This window comes from Podarcis bocagei, assembly GCF_964188305.1.
Source record: "Podarcis bocagei genome assembly, chromosome: 10".
Lineage (NCBI taxonomy): Eukaryota > Metazoa > Chordata > Lepidosauria > Squamata > Lacertidae > Podarcis > Podarcis bocagei.
Window position 1 is genome coordinate 47,720,761 of NC_138135.1, and position 23,170 is coordinate 47,743,930.

Genomic DNA, 23,170 nt, shown 5'->3' on the forward strand with positions numbered 1-23,170 from the left:
TTCTAAAAGACTGAGCTAATAGTAAATATGGCTTCTATGCCAAAAGGAGGGTAAAAGGGAAAATCTTAAAACTGTTACATGTTCTTTTAAGTTTTTATTTTTCAAAACTGGTCTTAACACACTAGCCCTTTAAAGTTCTGCACTCTGATTTTCCCACCACCACCTTCACCAAGCTCCAATAAATACATTTACTTTTCAGGCGTTGGACTAGTAAGACTATACGTAGCTGTGATGTATGTTGCTGCTGTAAACCGAAAAAACACACACAGGCATTAGAGATAGCTCTGACTGGTGCTTTTTAAAATTGCCTGGTTAATATTTAGCTACAAGATATGCACAGCTTGACTAATTGAACTTCTTTTCTCCTCAGAACTTCCTTTTCTGCTTTCAAAAGTAAGGAAGTGGTCTAGCCGATTACTCAAAGAGCGAGGATCAGAAATAGTTCAACGCGGGGGAACTCTTCTAAGAAGTGCTACTTTTATATAATCACCCTTGATCTTGCTGAATTTTTCTTTAAAATTTAAAAATGGCTGGTGTCAGCAGCTGCATGAAGTACTCTATGTTCATCTTCAACTTTTTGTTCTGGGTAAGTCTGAATTGTTCAAAGTGATTATCACGCAAAACAACACGAATTCAAGGGATTCTGAAACAGCAGTTTGTATTTGTAGGTATTTGTAGAACAGCATTATTGCTGATATTTAACAGGTGCTTGCTATCTGGAAACAGTTGGAGACTCTTTCATTTCAACATGCTTTTCTAGCGAGATGTAAAGGTGTTCATTTTGTATTGTTTTTAAATCTATCCTTTGGCAGTGCTTTAAAAACTATTATTGTATGTTTCTATTGTATGTTAGTAGATTGCATTGAGATTCATGTGAAAGGCAATTCATTAATTAGTTTAGTGTTGTTGTTTTAAAAAAAAATGTTTGTAAATCACCTTGAGATACACGTGAAAGGCAATTCATAACTCTTAAAAAACCACAGTTGGGTGGGGAGTAGGGTGAAATTCCAAGGGCAAGCTCAGAACCCAGGCCTTTCTAATCCCCCCTAAATTAATGTGACCAAAATGACTTATATTTCAGTAGTTTGGTATAGCTGAAGCACATGGGTTGGACAGCACATTAAAAGGATGTTGGGAAAAGAAAGGCATTATTTTAATGTTGCTAATAATACACTGACCACCAATTGGGAACCTGCATGCAGTCAGCCATCTGCCACCAACCCAAAGCAGCGTGAAACTTCTATCTCTCCTGATATTTCTAGATGATTAGTGCTCAGATTTCTGAAGATCTTGACCAAAATTAGGACTAATTGTAATAGTGGCTTGGGAATGGAAAGGCACAGAGTTGAAACTTCAGTATTTTGTATGTCTATTGCATGGGCATAGCTAGGATTTATATGGGGGGGGCAGGCTTTATGTTAGGGGAGGGCAGAACCTCAGGTGGTTAAGTATTTTTATTGTTTGGGGGGGGCAATTGCCCCCTTGGCAACGCCCATGGTCTATTGACTGGTGCCATAGCTGTCAATGTTTCCCCCTTTTTAAGGGAAATTCCCTTATTCCGAATAGGATTCCTCGCAAGAAAAGGGAAAAGTTGACAGCTATGACTGGTGCATACTGGAAAAACCCATAATGTCTTCCTCAGAATCAATTACTTCCTCATGCTTTTCAAGTTACTTCAGTGAGAGAATGCAAATGCATTTATTCATGACATCCCCGGATGACTTTGTGAACTGAAACCCTTCAGGTCAGAGCTGTTACTTGTATGAACTTTTGGGAGTAAATCCCATTCCCAAATTCTTAGCAAGACATATTGCAATACGTACCCAGTCACAAAAATCATTTAGAGATATTCCTATGTCTAAAACATTTATCATGTAACTTCCTCCTCAGATTGAAACTATAATGTTTTGTTTTATTTTGACCTAAGCCCCCCCCCTCTCTCTCCCCTCTCTCTCTGCCTGCTTATATCTGTTTTAGTCATGGCCTACTCGCTTTCCATCTATAACGTTTCCAAAATTCATCCTTTTAAATCTATTAACTATACTGATTCTCAGCGCCGGCCCACCCATGAGGCAGGGTGAACCAGCCGCCTCAGGCAACACCCCCACACGTGCCCCACCACTTCATATTGCCACCACACAACCTAGGCAAGGGATGTGGTGGCGGCAGGGCAGGGCAAAACAGGATGCATCCCCCCTACTGATTGTCATACAGACCTGCTTTCTAGTATATGCAATGTTTGTTCATCATCCTTCTTGCCTTTCAGCGGAAACTTATATCTATTTTCTTCTACCTTTAATATTTTCTTCACACTCATTGTTTCCCCACTTACAGTTGTGGAGAAGAACTGTAGCTTTGCATGCGGAAGGTCCCAGGTTCAAGCCCTAGCACCTAGCTTCTATATGAATAGTAAATAAAAGAAAAGCTTGACTGGGGGACAAAAGACTGTGGCTTGCATTTTCCCTTCAGCTTTGTCGTTTCCGCTTTTTCTAGACACATGTCATTCCATCATCCTGCACCACTAGCCTCTTGCTTCTGCTGCCCACAAGAACCAGAGGCTTAGGCAAGTTGTGCATTTAGGCCTCTGTCTGTGTGGTGGGTACGGGGCCTACTACAGATCACTTGGCCAGGACACACACACACACACACACACACACACACACAGAGAGAGAGAGAGAGAGAGAGAGAGAGAGAGAGAGATGGCAGGAGGTCCATGCACACCTTATACTTCTAATCCATCTTGAACTCTGTTATGCTCATGGGCAGGTTAGCAATATATTAAATAAAGACAGCCACAGCCTTTCCACTATGTGATAAGGCAACAGCCGCTGTGTTCTCAGCTGCAGAGAATTTTAATAGAACCCGATGAAAGGTATCTGTTGATCAGCCATTCAAACAACTGCACAGACTGGGGTTTCTGGTTGGCCTGCACTTAAGCACAGTTAATGATCCGGTCCTGCTTGTGGAAATCTGCCCTTGAGCTGCCTGCATATTGTAAGTTGTCAAAGCATGAGGATACCTCTAGAAGTATAGAATTTATCTACCATATGATCTCTCACTCACTCACTCACTCAAACACACACACACACACACACACACACACACACACACACACACCCTGCAGTCTTTAAACCATATCTGCACACACCAAGATTTTGTGCAGCCCCTCTGTAAAAGTGGGTGGAGCAACAGCTATGACTTGTACCTGTGTATTCTAGGCTGCATTCTAGCCACACAAAAGCCAGAGGTTTCCACACATATACACAAACTCTAACCAGACAGGCAAGAGGCATTGGACAGTTCAGAATCATATTCTAGCCAGATGAAAGCACCTGAGGATAACATGGAACAGGACTGGATAGGGCTGTGGCCTCAGGGGGAGTCCTGAGTGCTAAACAGAGATGCCAGGGATCAGTGCTGGAACCCATGCCATGCATAGCTGAGTGTTTTTCTCCACCTGCTGTATGTAAATAAATAGTTATTGGTGGGGAGTGACCGTGAGATGGAAGAGAAGCGGTGTGCTGATGGGCGGCACAGTGGAGTAGCCATGCAGTTGGGTGGCAGTGGTCTCCCAACAGCAGTGTTGCTGCCACTTACTGGGATGGTGCAAATTTGGGACTGTGGGCAAACTGTTGGGAGCACTAGTTTTGCACCTCTCTGCTGTCCTGCCCCATACCAGACCATCACGGTAAGCGACAGTAACACTGCTGTTGGGAGAGGGGCCATTAGCTCCTACCCCATCACCCTGGTTGCATCTATGCATGTGCTCTAAGCCCAGAGGAAGATGTTAACTGGACACCTGGGAGAGGGCTGAAACCTGGGAAACTTGACTCTCTGTGTGTTCACGGTCCATGTGGACAGATTTTTTACCAAATCTTCCTCTAAGGAGCCAGTGTGGTGTAGTGGTTAAGAGCAGTAATCTGGTGAACCAGGTTTGCGTCCCTGCTCTTCTACATGCAGCTGCTGGGTGACCTTGGGCTAGTCACACTTCTTCTCAGCCCCACTCACCACACAGAGTGTTTGTTGTGGGGGAGGAAGGGAAAGGAGATTGTTAGCCACTTTGAGACTCCTTCGGGTAGTGATAAAGCGGGATATCAAATCCAAACTCCTCCTCCTCTTCTTCTTCTTCTTCCTCTCTAAAGGAAAATTAGGAGCAAAACACCAGGCAGGGACAGTTCCTGGCAAACAGAGACTGGAGAGCTGGAACACATGATATTATTTTATCTACTCCATGTGATTGTATGTACTGAACTTGCAAGCAGGCATCTGTTGAAAAGTGATTGTTTTACATTCTGTCTACACTGCTGATCAATGTCTTTCCATAAACAGATGTGTGGATGTGCTATTCTGGCAGCCTCTATTTACATGCGTGTGAACAAAGATGCTCAAGAAGTAAGTTTGTTTTTCACCATATTATTTATCCTTATTTTTCTATATTATTTCTCCATGATTTGTTGATCCCAAAATGGTCTGGGCATCCAGTCTTGTGCTTTCCAAGAAATAATGGGTGTTTAAATATATATATATCATTTTAAAAATTTTAGAAATATAATTTTAGAAATCCATAATTTGCCTTGACCTTCTTTTGATTCAAGACACATTTGAGAAAGAGGAAAGCTTGGTTCCATGTGATGGGCTCCTAGGAAGAGAAACGTCCTTCATTTAAAGTGTGGGCCTTATCTCAGCTACCCACTGCTTCAAAAATATATTTCATTCTTAGAAACATAATGAAAAAACATCATTCAATTGATTTTTTGGGTGTGGGAGGTGGGGATGTAAGTAGTACCACTATGTTCATTGGGATTTACTCTCAAACAACTGTGCATAGGATTGCAGGTTTAAACTCTTGAATAATCCAGAGATGCACTCGAGTTGTATTAATTTGAATGCTCTTTTGAAGAGAGAGAGGAAAAAAGAGGTGTGCTGAAGACATTTTATTTATGTGATCAGGGACAAGATACCTGATTTCCACTTTAAACATAATATAAGGAATGCAGGTGAGTATATGAATACATGCTACATTTTAAGTAATATACATATACATTTTAAGCCAAATCCAATAATAATAATAATAATAATAATAATAATAATAATAATAATAATATATTTATTATTTATACCCCACCCATCGGGCTGGGTTTCCCCAGCCACTCTGGGCAGCTCCCAACAGAATATTAAAAACACGATAAAACATAAAACATTAAAAACTTCCCTAAACAGGGCTATGACTGGCCTGCTGCTGGAGTCAATGCAGTCAATCCAATTATTATTATTATTATTATTATTATTATTATTATTATTATTATTATTAATACCCCACCTATCTGGCTGTGTTTCCCCAGCCACTTGGGGCAGCTCCCAACAGAATATTAAAAACACGATAAAACATCATTCAAAACTTCCCTAAACAGGACTATGACTGGCCTGCTGCTGGAGTCCCATTAGCAGGGATAATGCAGTCATCTTCTCCTCTAAAAAGCTGCCCATCCTCCAACACCATCACCTGAAACCTTTCTTTGGGTGCCTCCACTAACTGAAGTGACTGGAGAGGCAATCCTGGAAGTAGAGTTGCAACTACAGTGACACCATCATGAGCACCAATCACCTTGCGCAATAAAAAAAGGATATTTGGAGGTGCCCGAATTCCGCACAGTTGTCCCTATATTTATTTACATCAGAACATTTCTACGCTGCTTGATTGTAAAAAAACCCCACAAAAAACCCCCAAAGCTGTTTCCAAAAAGAATAATAAAACAATAATAATGTCACTGAAAGCAGCTTTTTTTAAAGCATTCCCAAATAATTAAACTCAACGATGAGCTAAAAATAGATTAAAATACACATCGAAATACCTGGGTAGGCATATGTTGTCTAAACAAAAATGTTTTTAGCAGCTGCCAGAAAGAATACAGTGATATCAATGGGCAGGGAGTTCCAGTGTGTGGGCTCTGCTGCACTAAAAAATTAATTTCTTACAAAAGCAGAACGAGTATTATGTGGTCTCTGTAACAGTGCCCATATGGAGCAAGGTGACCTCGCAGGTGGACTGGTCCCAAGTTGTTAAGGATTTTATAAACTGATAGTAATAATTTGAATGTGACCTGGTAGCAAATGGGCAACCAGTGCAGGCCTTTGATCAGTGGTGTCGTATGCTGACAGGTTCTCACTCCTGTCAGCAATCGGGCTGCAGGAATCTTCACTAACTTCAGCTTCCAGATCGAGAGAAGCCCCACATTTGTATTCAGGCACACTTCTTGCAGTGGGAGACCCAGCAAAGGCAGAGTCTACAATCACACACACACACACACACACACACACACACACACACACATTCATAGGCTCTGTTCAACCTTCCACGGAATGTATGGAAGTCAGGCATGCAATGAGCAAGCACCTTCCTATTCACCACTAGCCATGTGTACATATCGAGGGATATGCCATTTGAACGGGCCTTTGAAGCCAATAGGGCTGTGCAAAATGCTTCCACCCCCCCTGTGCTGCTTTGTGCCCCTTCTCCACTCATACCTGAGCAACGCAAAACAGTGCATTGTAGCAGTTAAAAAAGGTAAAGGGACCCCTGACCATTAGGTCCAGTCGTGACCGACTCTGGGGTTGCGGCTCTTATCTCGCTTTATTGGCCAAGGGAGCCAGCGTTTGTCCACAGGCAGCTTCCGGGTCATGTGGCCAGCATGACTAAGCCGCTTCTGGCGAACCAGAGCAGCGCACGGAAACGCCGTTTACCTTCCCGCTGGAGCGGTACCTATTTATCTACTTGCACTTTGAGGTGCTTTCGAACTGCTAGGTTGGCAGAAGCTGGGACCGGAGCTCACCCCGTCGTGGGGAATCGAACCGCCGACCTTCTGATCAGAAAGTCCTAGGCTCTTTTGTTTAACCCAGTTGCTCTGCCCTAAATTGCAACACTCCTGCAGTGCCCTTTGGGTATTTGGGTGTAAGAGATAGGATGTGGCTAAACTCATGAAATAGCACTGGTGCAAATGCCTTTTCCCACTGATCCCATCCACAGTAGACTAGAGGAAAGAGTTGTTGATTACCTTTCACATTGCTTTTGAAGAAGAATGTCCTTTCTCTGTTTACCATATTTGCTTCTGTCTACACAGTCATTCAACAAAGGCAGTGGCATGTTTGCCGGGATTGACCTCCTTATTGCTGTGGGCGCTATCATCATGGTGATGGGTTTCCTCGGCTGCTGTGGTGCCATGAAAGAAAGCCAATGCATGCTCCTCCTGGTAAGACATTCAATAACAGGAACTTCAACACTAGCCTCTCCACACCAATGTTTACATTGATGTGCTCACTTCTTGTCTCCTTTCTTTGTCTGTGATTTTGAGCATTCTACAGTGGAACTTTGGTTTTCGAACGTAATCTGTTCTGGACTTCCAAAATGTTCGAAAACTGAGGTGCAAAGGGTGGCCTGCAAGTTTACAGAGAAATTTGAGAAAAAACATAGTGGTATCTCAGCAGAAGCCGTTCGACTGCTGAGGCATGTTCAAAAACGGAAGCATTTCCTTCCTGGTTTTTGGCGTTTGAGTTCCGAAACGTTCGTCAGTGGAGATGTTTGAAAACTGAGGTACCACTGTATATTCAATGAAATGATTTAGTGTTTCTAAAAAGTTCCAAAGCAACAGGCAAGAATTCTCTTCTTTGCATCTGTGGACTATGAAGGAAACATGAGACAGAAGGATACAGTAAGGGAATTTGACTCGGATTATTATTGTTATTAATTTAATTATCATCATTTATTTATATAGCACCATCAGCACACTCTATACAATTAAAACACAAAATTATACCCCAAGAGACATACAATCTAAAACAAAAGATATACACAATACAATAAAAATATATAGTTTAGCATGCATAATTCACAAGCCATTACATTAGGGATAATGTATAAAGAGTACCTCTTGCATCAATAAAAGGCTGGGAAGTTTTTACATTTCTGAAGCCCTGTTTAGAAGTGCTTACATAGAGGCGATGAATCTGGGTCACACCCAATGACTCCACCACTCCTGATTATCACACTTTCAAGGGCCCAGTTTGGACACAGCCAGAGCATACAGTACACAACTTGAAAGCACACACAGCCTGTTGTCAACCTCCTCTGGAGTAAAACTATGGGAGCCAGTTGCATGTCATCTACTCCTCCCTTCTGAACTGAATTCTTGTCAGAATCCTTGGAGTGCAGCAAGACCAGTACCAGAAACTTGGTTGGTTAATTTTTGTTTTGCTTCAGTATTTATGTACTTAAGCCTAGGTGGGTGGTTGTTGTTGTTTTGTAATACTGAATTTATTCTGTTTGACTTTTTTTTTGCTTTTTGACACTTTTGAATTTACTGACATGTTCTGTGTTCCATTCATGTGTCTTTCCATTGTTCTGTATTTGGATGTTTTTGAATGTTTCCTGTAAGCTGCTTTGGGCACAGCTCATTATGGGGGAAAGCAACATATAAGTTAACTCAATCAATCAATCAATCAATCAATCAGTGTCAGGCCATACCTCCATTTTTCTAGAGTATGGATTCCACATATGGGAGCCTATGCATGTAGGTGCTGTGTAAATGAATGATGACTGGAGTCAACATGAAGTAACACCAGTCTTCTCTTAATGCTTTCATTTCTACACATTTGAACACATGAACAAGTCTAGTGACAAGTACGGAATCAGCAGTAGTGTTTATTCTGGAGGGTGCATCATAATAACACTCAAAATGGTAGACCAAGATCTATGTGCCATTTTATTTACGTTAAAGGCTTGTATCTCACTTGCTCACCCCCCCCCCCACAAATGACTGACAACAGTAAATTATACATATGCTTGAACCAAATCAATAAATGCATTGATCAATCACCAAATATAACAACATCATAAAAACTATATATATAATTCTAGGAAAAGGAGAACTGCAAAAGGAACAATGACAAAATCTGGAATAGCTTAGGCAATTGTAAAATGGAGCCTACAAGCAACTAACAAATAATTTTTTTTAAAAAAAATTACATTTGCATCTCACTTTAAAATATGTCATACAATGGCCAGATTAACAGAAACCTACTTTACCCTGACATGACCCAGAAAAACTGTCTGCGGACAAACGTTGGCTCCCTTGGTCAGTAAAGCGAGATGAGTGCCACAATCCCAGAGTCGTTCGCGACTTGACTTAACTGTCAGGGGTCCTTTACCTTGACCTTTACCCTGCTTTTAGATAATTAATTGTTCTCTTTTTTGTTTCTCCCCTCAACAGTTTTTCATTGGACTACTAATAATCCTGCTTCTTCAAATCGTAGCTGGTATTTTGGGAGGAGTGTATAAATCTAAGGTACCACATATTTTTAGTCATGCTTAATTGTTTCTAAGAAAATATATCAAATATGCTGATTGATATTGCATTCCTTTTTGTAGGTGGAAGAAGTTGTTAACAAGACCTTAACTGAGGAGGTTCAAATGTTGCAGGATACTACAGGCAAGAATCAAGACTTCCAGGCTGGTTTTCACAAATTTGAGCAAGCGGTAAATGATATTACTGATTTATTTGAGATAAAGGCAAATGAGGAGTTGTTGTTTTTTTAACTCTTACAAGAATAGTGATAGCAAGAAATTGGAAAAAGAACACAACCCCTACTCTTTGTGAATAGATTGAAAAAGGTTGGTCTGTTGTGGCAATAGTCATATTAACTTATTTCGGAATACAAGTAAACCAACCCGATAAATCTAACCCAATAAGTGTAAATGCAGCCATATGCTACTTTTTAATTAATTGCGATGTTATATATTTAAACTTTAAAGATAAAATAAAAACAAACATGATATTAACATTTTTTTAAAAAAAATGCTAAAAGCTGAAATTCTTACTCATTGGTGCTTGGACTCAAGATATGTCTAGACCCTTAATTCTTGGGGAACCAAGCTGTTTAATGGTTAAATCTATGTTAGTTACAAGCCTTGGATCTGAAACCTGGACCAGTTTCATGCATTAAGTCAGACCACTTCTACACTGTGGCTATTTTGTAGGTGGGAATCAGTCATGTGTCAGCACATTCAGATTGTAAAATTAAAGTGGATTTGGTGCACAAGAAGCCTGCTTCCTAAATAAGTAAATTAATCAAACTTTTTGTGATAATCAAAGTGATGGGGGAAAGGCAATGGATAGAGTAGAGTAATACTCACTTGTTGTGCGTATAACCTCCCTGCAAACAAATCAGAAGGAATGCTTGATAAACAGCCAACCTTGTATCTCCTGTTCACAAACTTTGTGCAAACGAATTAGGATAAATGTTCAGTAAACCTAAGTGTGTTTGGACCTTTAAGAATCTCACTCAAGGCCAGTTCAAAGCTGGAAGGTGGGTAAGAGAGGGGCGTCTACTGAGTGACTGGCTCAAGAGGCAAGTGGCCAGGAGACACCCATTGCTCCTTGTGGCCAAAGTGCTTCAAGGTGCCTATCATAAGAGACCTGGGTTTCTCACATTAGAGAACTGAATGCAGCAAATACATAGGCTTTGAAACTATCACAGTATCTTTGTAAGAACTTATGGCAAGCATCTGTTTCAGCTTATGCCGGGATGACTGTTCCTCTTCTTGTTTATGTGGTGCCTGAGACTTCTCAGTTTTGCTTTCTGCTGAAGGAACCAACTTTCTACTGAACAAAACTATGAAAGAAGGGGGACTAGAGTGGAAGAATGTAGAGTTACAGAATGCAGACTCTTAACCTCATTTAGTTAAACTGTTTCCTCCACTGCTGGCTGGTATCCCTTCTACTTCAAAGAAAATGGCAATGGTATTATTTCATAATGGTATTTCCTAATGGCCACGTTTGAATGATAATATCTTGGTTTAATAAGCCAAGATATCAGCGAGACTTCAGGGTGAGCACACAGCCCCTTCTCTCTTTTCTTTGCACAAACAAGTAAATCAATCGGAAGCCTTCCGTTAATTAGTTTCCCTTTTCATCTGAACTAGGAAACTATGGTCAATGGCTTCAAAACAAGGAAGGATAGTAAACCAATGTCAAACCAATATGGAAATGTTGGGAATAAGCCATCCTAATCTAGTAATAAGGGTTTTGTTCCTAAAGCAGTAGCTACGCTGGAGTTGAAAAGAAATGATTACCTCTTAGTTGCCCTCTACTTCTTAATCAGTCGCCAGTGTATGAAATTATAAGGAGCTGCCTTCAGACATTCCCTAGAAATAGGGCTACATCTAGGAAAGTCATCTCCTTAGTACAAGGACTTCTGCTTGAACAATGATATTTCCTTTTCCACTTCTCTCCCTATGTGCCCTCCCAAATACTCCAGGAGTTTCCCTAATCCTCCAGATTTTAAAGCAAAGGATGGATGGCAACCTGTCATGTATAATCTAGTTGAGATTCCTGCATTACAGGGAGTTGGACTAGATTACCCTCGGGGTCACTTTCAACTCTATAATTATATGATTCTATGGTTCAGTTTTTGGAGAGGTGCATGCAGAGAAAAGAGTAGGAGGAAGTTCTCTTGCACAGGTGGAGGGCTCTGCTAGATACAACCCATAGTTTATAAAAAATATAGTTGGGGAGAGAAATTTGCTTCAGCCTAATTTGCACTTCCCCAAACAATACCCAAACAAAAGCACACCTTTCCTGCAAAATTCACGGTTCTCCAAATTTTGTCATACAGTTGTACAGCCAAAAAATGTATACAAGCTACATATACTGTGGGAAGGTGTGCATGAAAATTCATATATAAGTAGAAGAAAACAAACAAAAACACATAATGTTAGGAAAAAAATGTTTTGCAAATGTGTATAGTTGCACGCATTAGATTTTATTGACCAACTAAATACAGGTTATAGCTAAAAACAAACAAACAAACAAACAACAAACAAACACAAAAAGCAGACAGGTCTCAGAAACATATTAAAACAAACACGATTAAAGCATTATTTACACACATCACAGATATACACAAATGGTTGGAAATGGTGGAAAACTCAGGGAGCAAGGCAGGACTCTTGGGTTTTCCTAAGTTGAGAACTTTTATTGCAAACTTCGCTGGGTTGCACTGAAAGGCTGGTGAATTTTCATGAGGACTTAAAAAGAAAAGTTTGTTTGAACATGTCATGAACTGAGCTAAAGACTGGAAAAATTAGAAAATGACAGAAGATTAAATTGGCAGATTCACCCATCCCTACATAAACACCCCATTAAATTGACTACAACAGCTGTGAGCCTTGATTCTTGTAAAATGTGGCACCAGCTGATTTTTTAAAATAAAGTTCAAAGTCAAAATCTTTCTCTCCTTGTGAAAAGTGGACATTTGGATAAAATGGGAACAAAATTCTAAAAGAAATCTGCTTTAGTTTTGATAATTGAAAGAAAAATGTGATTTCTCTGGATCACACATATCTTATAAAAGGATAGTTAGTATTCTGAGAAAGTTGCTTTTCTTGAGAATGTCTGTTTATTTGTTGCACTTAGTCCTCCCTGCTTCCCATTGATTTTTGGTGAGTATCAATTTAACTGCAACAGCAAGAAGAAGAGCCATTCAACGTGGTACCATTATTACGGTTTCTCCTTTCCCCCCTATATGCAAGTTTAGTCACATGGTTTGCTTTTTAAAAAAATTCTCTGAGATCTTGACACATGCCATTTATCGGTAGTGGCACCCGCCCAGTGGAATGCCCTCCCAAAAGATGTCAAAGAGAAAAACAACTACCAGACTTTTAGAAGACACCTGAAGGCATCCCTGTTTAGGGAAGCTTTTAATGTTTAATAGACTATTGTATTTTAATACTCTGTTGGAAGCTGCCCAGAGTGGCTGGGAAAACCCAGCCAGATGGGAGGGGTATTAATAATAATAATAATAATAATTTATTTATTTATTTATTTATCCTAGTTAGGAACTCTCATTGTCTCTTTATTTTCTCCTCTCCTATAGAACAAATGCTGTGGTTTGCTTAAGGGGGAGAGTGACTGGGGAAAGGCACAGTCCGTATATAATGGCTGTCAATGTGACACTGAAGACGTAGGGACATCAGTTTGCAAAGGAGATAAGTATACAACGGTAAGAAGAATGAAAACGTCTTTCATAATTTTCCTTTGAGGGTTATTGTTGTTTGGACGGCTTGAATATTCATGGCGACATGGCAAATTACATATTGGTAACGGGTTGCTCTATTACTTGCCTCAAACACTTGTCACCTCTTACCTCAAAATGTGAAAACTCATGTTTCTGTTGCCTTTCTTGCAGTCCTATTTATTGAACTAGTTAGAGACCATGTGACATATCTGAAGAAGAGTAATGGCCCCACCACAAAATGTATGCGCATTGCACATTGTGTTCTGTCTACCTTGGAATGGGTTGCTTCTGGCGTGCGCATTTGGAATTCTCCTCCTAATCATTGCTGCTGTATTATGCATTACAACAAGTCATGTATTGCATTCCAGAATTAAATATAAACATACAGTACTGTAGCATCTCCCCTGTACTATAGCACACAGCGTGCTATCCAGAACCTGATGCGTTAATGGAGCGCTGAGAAGATGAACAAAGTCTGCAAAAAATTGAGAATGAAAATGCCACAAGCTATTTAAAGTTCTAAGTTGTACATGCCTTCACATTCATTGTCACTATGGACAGTTTTCAACAAATGTGATGTGTTTGTTGCATTTTGCTTGTATCCTGCATTTCTTCATTGATGGGATTCCCAATACCTCCTTTTCTGAATGTTGAGAACTGCAATATCACAGTTATAAACTCAGGTACTTTCCCTGGAATGAAGGTCGCCAAAGACTTCTGGCATTTCTGTGATGTATGGTCTATTTACACACGTGAATGTATATGTGTGTCCATATGGGCTCAGTATGAAGTTTCACTGTATTAACTTGAACAGATATTGGTTCCATACTCCTCAATCATCCTGATTTGAGTGGGACATCACAGAGTTACAGAAGCCATCCTGGCTTCTGATTGGATCCTGGAATGTCCCATTTTTTGGTCCGGTGCTCTGACATGAGTCAGCTGGGTCATGCCAGAACACTGGACCAAAAGATGCTTTTTTGTGGTCTCAAACTCTTCTGCACATCAGCTGGCTCCCATGAGAGTTTGGGACCAAAAAACAAGTGTTCTGATTTTGATCAGTGGGATATTGGAGGGTATGACAGCATGAGTTTCACAGAGAAGAGCATCAGACCTCTCTGGGTCCCATCTCCCCCGGCCCTGCCAGCGACCTAGAGGAGGAAAGGAGAACCTAGCTGAGTCACCTCCATCAACACATATGCATTCCCAACACCTGTTTGGAGATTATACATATAATAGCCAGAGAATGCAGAAAATTCACATTAGATATGCATATTCCTCAAGGCCTGTTGGAAATTGTGTATATATAGTTCCCTCTTCCTGGAAGGATTATGTTCACTTTCTCCATAAGGCCTGATGAATGTGCACAGGGGTAGCTTGTTTTGCATATTAACCATTCAATTAAGATTAAACTTGCATATATGTTTTAAGACAATAGACATTTGTTGTGCACTGTTTTGCCTTTCTGGTGCCAAGCCGCAAATGGCTTATATTTGGCACAAGATGGGAGATTCCACTAGTTCGGTTCATTCCCATTAAGTGTTCATGTTAGAAGCCTATGAATTACTAGTGAACATTTCACTTGCATTAATTTTTCTCTCTTTTATCTTTCAGCCTTGCAGAGAAGTAATAATGGAGTTCTTCAAGAATAACATGGTCATCGTTATGGGGATAGCATTTGGGCTGGCATTCATTGAGGTAGATCTACAGCTATTCCTGCTCTTTCTGTCTCACTCTTTCTCCAAGGAGCTCTGGGGAAATGTCCCACTTTTGTGCAGCGCCTTAGGCTGACTAAAAAGCCCCAGAATGGCATTTATGTAAATGTGTGTGGGTTTAAAATGAGGAGAGGCATCCTGGTGCATGCTGCCTCCACTTCCAACCTTTGACCTGAAGAAGACTCGTCTGGGGGAGAAGGAGCCAAAGAACAGTTTTGTCTCAGCTAGAGATGAACCAATCTGCTGATTTCAGTTTCTCCCACTTAGTATTTCCTGCCCACCTTAAACACAGTTTACCACATTTCTGCATCAGTTTGTATTTTTGCCATTCCTGACTGGCGCGAATTGGTGGCCCTTGATCTGTGAATTCCACCAGCGTCAGCAGCCACAACAGATGGTCTTCTTTTGGAAAAGTGGCCTTGCTGTCTCATGGAGCCACACAGAGTGGTTTAATCTGGCCACTATGCAACGCATGGTGCCCAGCAGTATCCACACTTAGCCCAGATGTGGTCCTGTGTATGTTGTGAGCCCATGGCCATCTCCCCCTTTGTCAGTATCCAAACACTGCTGCAAATCGGCTGTATTGTCACTTAAACCACTGCTACTAAATTTCATCTGAAGCTGGAAGGAGCCGTGAAATGTAATAAAATAAACGGCTGTTAATAAAAAGGAATAACAAATGTTTAACAAAATGAGCTGATGACAAATCATGTGATAATTGTGTGGTAATTAATGATGTGGGAAATATGTGGGCTGGGAGGTGAGGAATTACACGGCTGCCCATTTGCTTCGCTACTAGAGGAGTCAGACACGCAGCCTTTTTCTTACTAGCTAGGTTTGAAAAAGAATTACAGGTTTCTAATTAAAACTGATCCTGAGATGACCCTTTATCCATATCCGTGCTGAACCTGAAAGTGTGTTTCTTAAAGGGAAATAGTATGTTCCATTTTTAAAAAAGTCTGTTTTGTACATTTGTATTTGCTGAATGGCTTTCATAAGAAGTAAGGGGACCCCCTGGAACGGTACAGAGAATGGTGAAGAGGGATGCATTAGGTAAGGGGGTGATCTGCTAAAATTGAGTGCCCTCATCCTGCCTCAGTGTGAGAGCTTTCCTCTACTGCAAAGTCACTATTAAGCAAGTCATTAGAATAACATTGTGATTCATTTCTGATGAACCGAAGGGCTTCATTCTGGGGCGATTCTCTCTGAGAGAGAAGTAATATGAAAAACCTTTATTAGCTACTATGAGATTTGATTCCCTCCCCACGTTACAGCAGAAAACAGCAGTACAAATTCCATAGAAGGCAATGTCTTCACCCATTAAAGCAATCCATCTTTCAGAATAAATTTAAGTTTCCCATAGTGTGGTATATATGGGTTTAATTAAAATCCCACTATTCTCGAGTCATACTTCTAAAAATTACTTTGGAAATGGTCTTCAGCATAGCACATTTCATCTGTATGTAAATCCAAGAAATTTGCAAACAAAATGTTCTTGCTGCGCATTTGCCTGTATGTGGGGGATATTCTGAAGCTGCCAAATCATACCATAAACATCTTTCTTTTCCAGGTTCTTGGTCTGGTGTTTTCAATGAGCCTTTACTGCCAAATCCAGAGAAAATGAAACCATGGAAGTGTCAGAAATATGCCACCAGCCAAATGAGAAACCTTTGTAGATTGAGAGATGGATGTTTGGTTTGGCACCCACAAATAAATGCCAGAAGCAGCTGTGATGATAACAGCCGAAGCACCAATGGATAAATACTCTTTATGACTTATGAAATAAAATCTGTTTAAAATTAGAGAAACTAATGATCTGTCACTAGTTTCTTTGTAATGCAATACATACCTATGTGTACACTTCTGCCACCTTTTTTTAATTTGAAGATGACTTGTCAACAAAATGAAGCATATTGACTTGACACATATTGTGTTGTCGCAGCGCACTGTTTTCCAGACTTCTGATAAGCAAGGAATACTTTTTTGTTCGGAATTAAAACTGGACACACACACTTCAGCTTCACCACTGGAAATGCTTTACTTATAACAGGGACAGGGGGCGGGCTGTGCACTTCTGAATGTTGTTGAACTCTTAATACAAGACCAATGCTGAGACATAATGGGAGCTGTAGTACAGGAAGATTGGGAGATGCTAGGTTAGTCCACTCAGCGATGAAAGCAAAATTACCCAGCCCAGAGGAGTCATCCCACCTGTGTGGTGCACCTTCTGAAGCAAATATCTTCTGTGAGGGTATTTCACTCTTCAGTATCTTTCCAATAGGGATGACTGTATTTTAAAGTCATACTCCATGCAGCCAAATTATCAACAGAGGTCAGTTTGAAAGGCTGCAAGGCTAGAATCGTTTAGAATGAATAGACGGGTGTGTATTTTGGGCTACATGAGATTTTTTGTTATTTTCAACAAGCCCTGTTTAGTTTCCCAAAAATTTCCCATCCCCCCCCCAAAAAAGATCAAGCCCAGCATTCCCATCCCTTTTCCTCCTCTTCACTAACTAATTTGTTTCTAAAGGTTTTTGAAAAAGAAGGAATGATGCTATAAAATATTTGCCAAATCTAATTTTTACTTCTTACTTTGCCAAACCTTTGTTAGGCGTTACAGGTGTGGGCCATTGTAAAACCAAAAAACCCCCAAAAAATCCATATATAAAAATATATACAAATAAACAGCCATGTAAAACATATAATAATGAGGATTTTCATTGGGATTTCTTCCCACTAAATAGTGCTATTCACCACTCTAAGAGATACTATTGACAAAAACTCAGCCACCCTTGCAGTTACTTCTAGGTTAATGTCAGATAGATAGAATCTGATATTTTCATTTGGCTGTGATATTAGACTACCCAAAAAAGGGAATAACACACATTTGTGTAACTGGTTTTTAAAACTCTGTGTGTACTTGGCTCAGTTTTAAAAGCCTCAGGTTAAGCAATTCAAAATTATAGGTGCTGAGAGCGCAAAGCACTTTTGAAGATCTGATCCAAGGTAACTTTCACTTCTTATCTGATATTTTAACTAGTCAAGCATTCTATTAATTCCACTGTGTGTCAGGGGGACACATAGGGCAGATTTATTTCAATTGCTGCCTTTTCAGAAATGGTTTCAGGAAAGTGTGTAAGATTATTCAGGGATCCAGGAAAACAGAAACAAGGTCTAAGGAGAATTCGGTTTTATTGCAACAAATTCAGTACCAAACAAGCCAATGTAACTAGAGTCTTTCATGGCTGCCTGACTGAATCAAGATTGTGCAGTGCATCCTTCATCAACCTAGTGCCCTTCAGATGTTTAGGAAGGCCATTGCCATCAGCCATGCTGCATGGAGTTGATGAGAGTTGTAGTTCAAAACATCTTGAAGGTGCACCAGGATGATGTTGGAGAGAGAGAGAGATTGAACCCTAACTAAATCCTGAGCTGGAGGAGCTTCAGATTATGATATGAAAGAAACATCAGAAGAACATGGGGTGGAATTCTAAACATTACAGTTTCCTATACCATTTCTCATAGCCAATCTCTGTGAATCGCAACAGTCACCTGGGTCTCTGCCACTCGTACTATACTCTGTCAAGGAATGACAGTCTTTTTATGACAATTATCCATTCCCACCTCTTGCAAGACAAGAGACCTAAATTCTGGGTGAATCCACTGCTGAACAGCCATATTTGTGTGGCATCTCTGAGGAAGACACGTTTTTTCCAGGCCCTTCAAGATCTAATAGAGTTCCCTATTCCTCTGTTAGAATCAGGATTGGAGACATTGGACAGTTTCTATCAAACTCAGCAGCTGAATGGAAGGCACTTCAGAGGGAGTCAGGACTGGCATTTTTAATACAATACTAATATTGCAATTGTCTGAAGAGCTAAGGTAAGTATCTCCAGTTTTGAAGTCAGGGTAGTTATTTGCCAAAAAATATCCTTTGTGCTGTGTTGAGTACACAGCCTTCAAGCTGCTCTGTTTTGATTATGTTGCTATGATATTTAATTGGTATGGATCCAAGAAAAGATTCAATTGGTTATTCATCTGCCAGAGAAACGGACTGTGGTTACCCTTAGAGGCTTGCCAATTGCATACTTACTGACATCAGTGGTATTGTGCTATTCCCTATAGAAAATATTGGAGACTATTGCTTCAGATTGAGAAGAAGTTGCTGATGTGGGTGCTAAGTATTATCAGATTCTGCCTCCAAAAGCAGCTTAGCTGGCTGCAATGAAAAGAGCCAGAATCACAGCACAAGGCCATTTATATAATGCTCTATTGTAGGGCAGCGGTAACGGAGGAATCTGCAAACTCCATGTTTTTGAGACATCAACAGTACAGTTTTCTTTTCTGTTTACCTGGAAGGAAGCCCAACAGTTTTCAGTGTGGCTTATTCATAGGTAAGGGTGCACAGCCTTCTTTGAGTTCTTCACACACTATTTTTTTTAAAGGGCTCTGTGCATCTCACAGCCACACTATCCTTTCAGCGTGGGGAAAGAGGAGACAGCATTAATAGGTCTGACTTTTCTGCTGCCCTCTTTCTCCTCTGCAGGTACCTCAGAGTTCTGACCTACCCTTGTTTTCCAGGACAGGAGCAGAGCCAAGCCTGGGGAAAAGGCAGTGCTTGAAGTAAGTACCAGTATGCTTCTGAATGTCACCAGTTGCTGGAAACCACAGGAGACAGGAGAGTGGTCTTATGCTTGGGTCCCGCTTGCTGGTTTCTCATCTGGTTGCCCAGGATGCTGGACTAGATGAGCTGCTGGCCTGATCCAGCAGACTTTCCCTATGAGGTGGGAGAGCAGAGGGAAGGCTCCCTTTTGGTGGGTGGTAGGACAAGCCTGGTTTTCCCAGTAGTGATATATGGAAGTGAGAGCTGGATCATAAAGAAGGCTGACCGCCGAAGAATTGATGCTTTTGAATTATGGTGCTGGAGGAGACTCTTGAGAGTCCCATGGACTGTAAGAAGATCAAACCTCTCCATTCTGAAGGAAATCAGCCCTGAGTGCTCACTGGAAAGACAGATCCTGAAGCTGAGACTCCAATATTTTGGCCACCTCATGAGAAGAGAAGACTCCCTGGAAAAGACCCTGATGCTGGGAAAGATGGAGGGCACAAGGAGAAGGGGACGACAGAGGACGAGATGGTTGGACAGTGTTCTCGAAGCTACCAGCATGAGTTTGACCAAACTGCAGGAGGCAGTGGAAGACAGGAGTGCCTGGCATGCTCTGGTCCATGGGGTCACGAAGAGTCGGACACGACTAAACAACAGAAGGGCAAGCCATTGCAGCTTGATTTGATATCTGTGCTTACCGAGACAACTTGTTTCTATTCCTCCCCCCACCCCACTCCTCTCTGTGTCTTCATATTGTCCAGTTATCACTTGTGATGCCTGCTCATTTTATGTAATTATTCATTGCAACGTGGGAAGGATGGAACACAACAGCTGGATGATGGGACATGGGAATTGTTTCTTACTGTAAGTGTAATCAGTGAAATTTATATAATAAGAAAGAAGAACAAAGAGTGGCAGCTTTAAAGACTTGACCAATTTATCATAGCCTTTGCTTTCATGGACCAGAATCAGCTCCACCAGATGTATGAAGCAGAATCTCATCAACAAACGCTCACGACACAATGCATTTCTTAAGACCCTAGGGAACCACAAGTTTCTGCTGCAATGGACTCCCTATGGAAATGATCAAAAAGGGCATTCTATCTCAATGTGAGAAAGGGAAGAAGAAGCTGGATCCTTTCGTAATTGAGGGATTGATAAATAGAAATGTTGCAGAACTACCACACTTGGAGACAGAATGCTGGGCTAAATGGATCGTTGGTCTGATGCAATATCAGCTCCCTGTTCTTGCGATTAAGGGTATAGTACAGTATGTGCCACAAAAAAATCAAATCCTTGGAGATCATCCTACAGCAGCAGAATCAATGAATGGCATTAATTATGCTATGCTGCATATGAGAAAGCCGGTCCATCAAAACGTAGATGTCAGCACGTTATTAGAACAAATGTAGCACAGCAAATAAAAATAAAAAAACACTTTCAATATGCATATGAAAGGGAACAGTTGCATTACCAATTAACGTATTTTTAAAGTGCCAAGAGGCCAATTTCTTCAACCACGTTCACTGCTTAATGTTAATGTCTGGAACAGCTAAAAATGGAATTTGACAGTAAATCCTCAATGGAATGATAAATCTATGCACTGTTTTTTTACACCACAATGATTATAGCCAAGGTTAGGTTGAGCTCTCATGTAAGCCAGTTAAATCAAACAGATGGAAGAGATGTGAGGCCAAGAAATTAGATATTTACAATAGCAGAAATCATAGATGCAAATCGTTACAATATTAGACCATAAGGAAAAGAACAGTAAAGCCAACAACCTGCATTTCCCTTTGCCAGAAGAGGTGAGACCCAAATTAAAATCATGCTTGTATTTTATTTTATTCTTGCTGCAAGCTGTTGATTTATGTCTCAATATTGAATCCCGACCAAGATGACACTATACTTAGGTCAGACTCTCTCCAAAGAACAATTTGTAACATCACTTAAAAGGATTGTACCAGGAAAGGTTGATCTCTAAGGGATTCTTATTTGGAGGCAAAACAAAGCAAACTCCAAGGTGGAAAAGCAGAGTCAGAAAAATTTACATTGAAGCACAGAATTGTGAATAGTTTTGTAGATGAAGAGGGAAAACATCAAGAAAGTCAGAACTGCTCAGCAGAAAGATAGCAGATGATAAACACTGATGGGACCAGATCACGCATGCATGTGTACTACTCGATGACTACATCAAGTAATGATTGCATGTGTGAATGAGGCATCCCTGATCTAATACCAACAGCAACAATTTCCTACCACCCTACATAATCTTACAACACAATCCTTTTCAATACAAGATGTTTGATGCAATTTTGCATGTGCTGGCTTATAATTTAGCTGTGAAAGACTGAGGCATGTGAGAGCCGGCCCTAATAATTGTTAGCCCTTAAAAATAAGGGAAAGTAAGGGAAATAGTAAGGGAAAAGAGATCCCAATGCATTCAATGGGGTTTCTTCCATGAAAATGTGTGTATTGTATTGTATTGTATTGTATTGTATTGTATTGTATTGTATTGTATTGTATTGTATTGTATTGTATTGTATTGTATTGCAGTCTGATCTGTTACTCACAATAGGGAGGGGGCTTCAGACAAAAAAGAAGCATGCAGATACTGTTAATAGTAATGATCAGTGCCGTTTTTCTTGAAAAAGAGGTGCCGGAACTCGTCACGAGCACCTCCCCTGTTCTCTTACAATGGCAATTACTCTCACCTGAGAGGTGCTAGAACTGAGTTTCAGTGAGTTCCAGCTCAAAAAAGGCCTGGTAATCACTATGATGCTTTATTACATTTTCTGTAATAATATACTATATTAGATCATTCTGATGGCAATGAATAAGAAAATGACAGTCCCAGAGCCCCAATTTAAATTTAAATTAGCCTATAGACACTTTGAATTTGGCACCTGAATGTGGACAAATCAAGTGCAACACAAAGTCACACCACTGCTGCTGCAAAACAAAATGATCTACATGTCTGATCCCTCACAGATCAGTTTGCACAATCCAGTTCAATGTGGCACAAACAGAAAGTATTCTTCAAAGCACGATAAGCCCATGATAAGCAGCAAGAACCTTTCAGAATGAACATGCAGAGAGATACTCAGCTTCCTTTGAAAGTAATTCTGCAGACTAGATTCCATTTCATCAGATGTATCAAGTGGAGCCAAATCAGGAAGCACAGTCTATCCCAGAAAAGTTTATGCCATAATTGATTTGTTAGTCTTTAAGATGCTACAAGATTCTTTCCTATTTCAGAATGAGAAACAGAACTTCAGATTATCAGAATCATTTTTTTCACATGCTTTGGAGCATTAAAAAGCCTCAGAATCCTAACCAACCAAATAGAAATCACCATTGTGACACTATAATAGGGTTACCAGATGTCCCCATTTCCCGGGGACAGTCTCCGGATTTGAAAATCTGTCCCCGGACAAATTCCGTCCCCGGAATGCCCCCGGATTTCATTAAATGTCCCCGGGAAATGTGACACCCTGCTCTCCTGCTCAGCTGGAGGGGTGGGAAGATAGTTTTTGCACAGGCAGAGGCAGAGGCAGAGGTGGGGGGGATTGAAGAGTGTGAAAGAACGGCTTTGCACCTTGCCCGGCAGAGAAACCGTGCACCTTGTGCCCCTCCTGGGCAACAGCATGCCACCCCTGATCTCCTGCCCCCTGCCCCCTTTGTTTTGAGAGATCGCGGGTGGTCGGCCTTTGCCCAGGAGTGGTGCAAGGCACATGGTTTCTCTGCTGGGCAAGGTGCAAAGCTCTTTTTTCGCACCCTG

At 40.8% G+C, this 23,170-nt stretch overlaps 1 protein-coding gene across 1 annotated transcript; it reads left to right on the top strand.

Annotated features, from left to right (window-relative positions):
* Positions 1-371: 371 nt before the first annotated feature.
* Positions 372-16,595, top strand: TSPAN8 (tetraspanin 8). Its single transcript, XM_081211981.1, has 8 exons — positions 372-586; positions 4,330-4,392; positions 7,119-7,247; positions 9,264-9,338; positions 9,422-9,529; positions 12,928-13,053; positions 14,683-14,766; positions 16,354-16,595. The coding sequence occupies exons 1-8, from the start codon at positions 527-529 to the stop codon at positions 16,405-16,407; spliced, it is 699 nt and encodes a 232-aa protein (XP_081068107.1). The 5' UTR covers positions 372-526; the 3' UTR covers positions 16,408-16,595.
* The last annotated feature ends 6,575 nt before the right edge of the window (positions 16,596-23,170 follow it).

What these genes read in the sequence shown, in the direction of transcription:
- TSPAN8 (XM_081211981.1), top strand. Translation starts at nt 527, where the DNA reads ATGGCTGGTGTCAGCAGCTGCATGAAGTACTCTATGTTCATCTTCAAC. An exon ending in GAGGAGTGTATAAATCTAAG is followed by an intron (nt 9,339 to 9,421) that starts GTACCACATATT and finishes TCCTTTTTGTAG; the next exon opens with GTGGAAGAAGTTGTTAACAA. An exon ending in TTCACAAATTTGAGCAAGCG is followed by an intron (nt 9,530 to 12,927) that starts GTAAATGATATT and finishes CCTCTCCTATAG; the next exon opens with AACAAATGCTGTGGTTTGCT.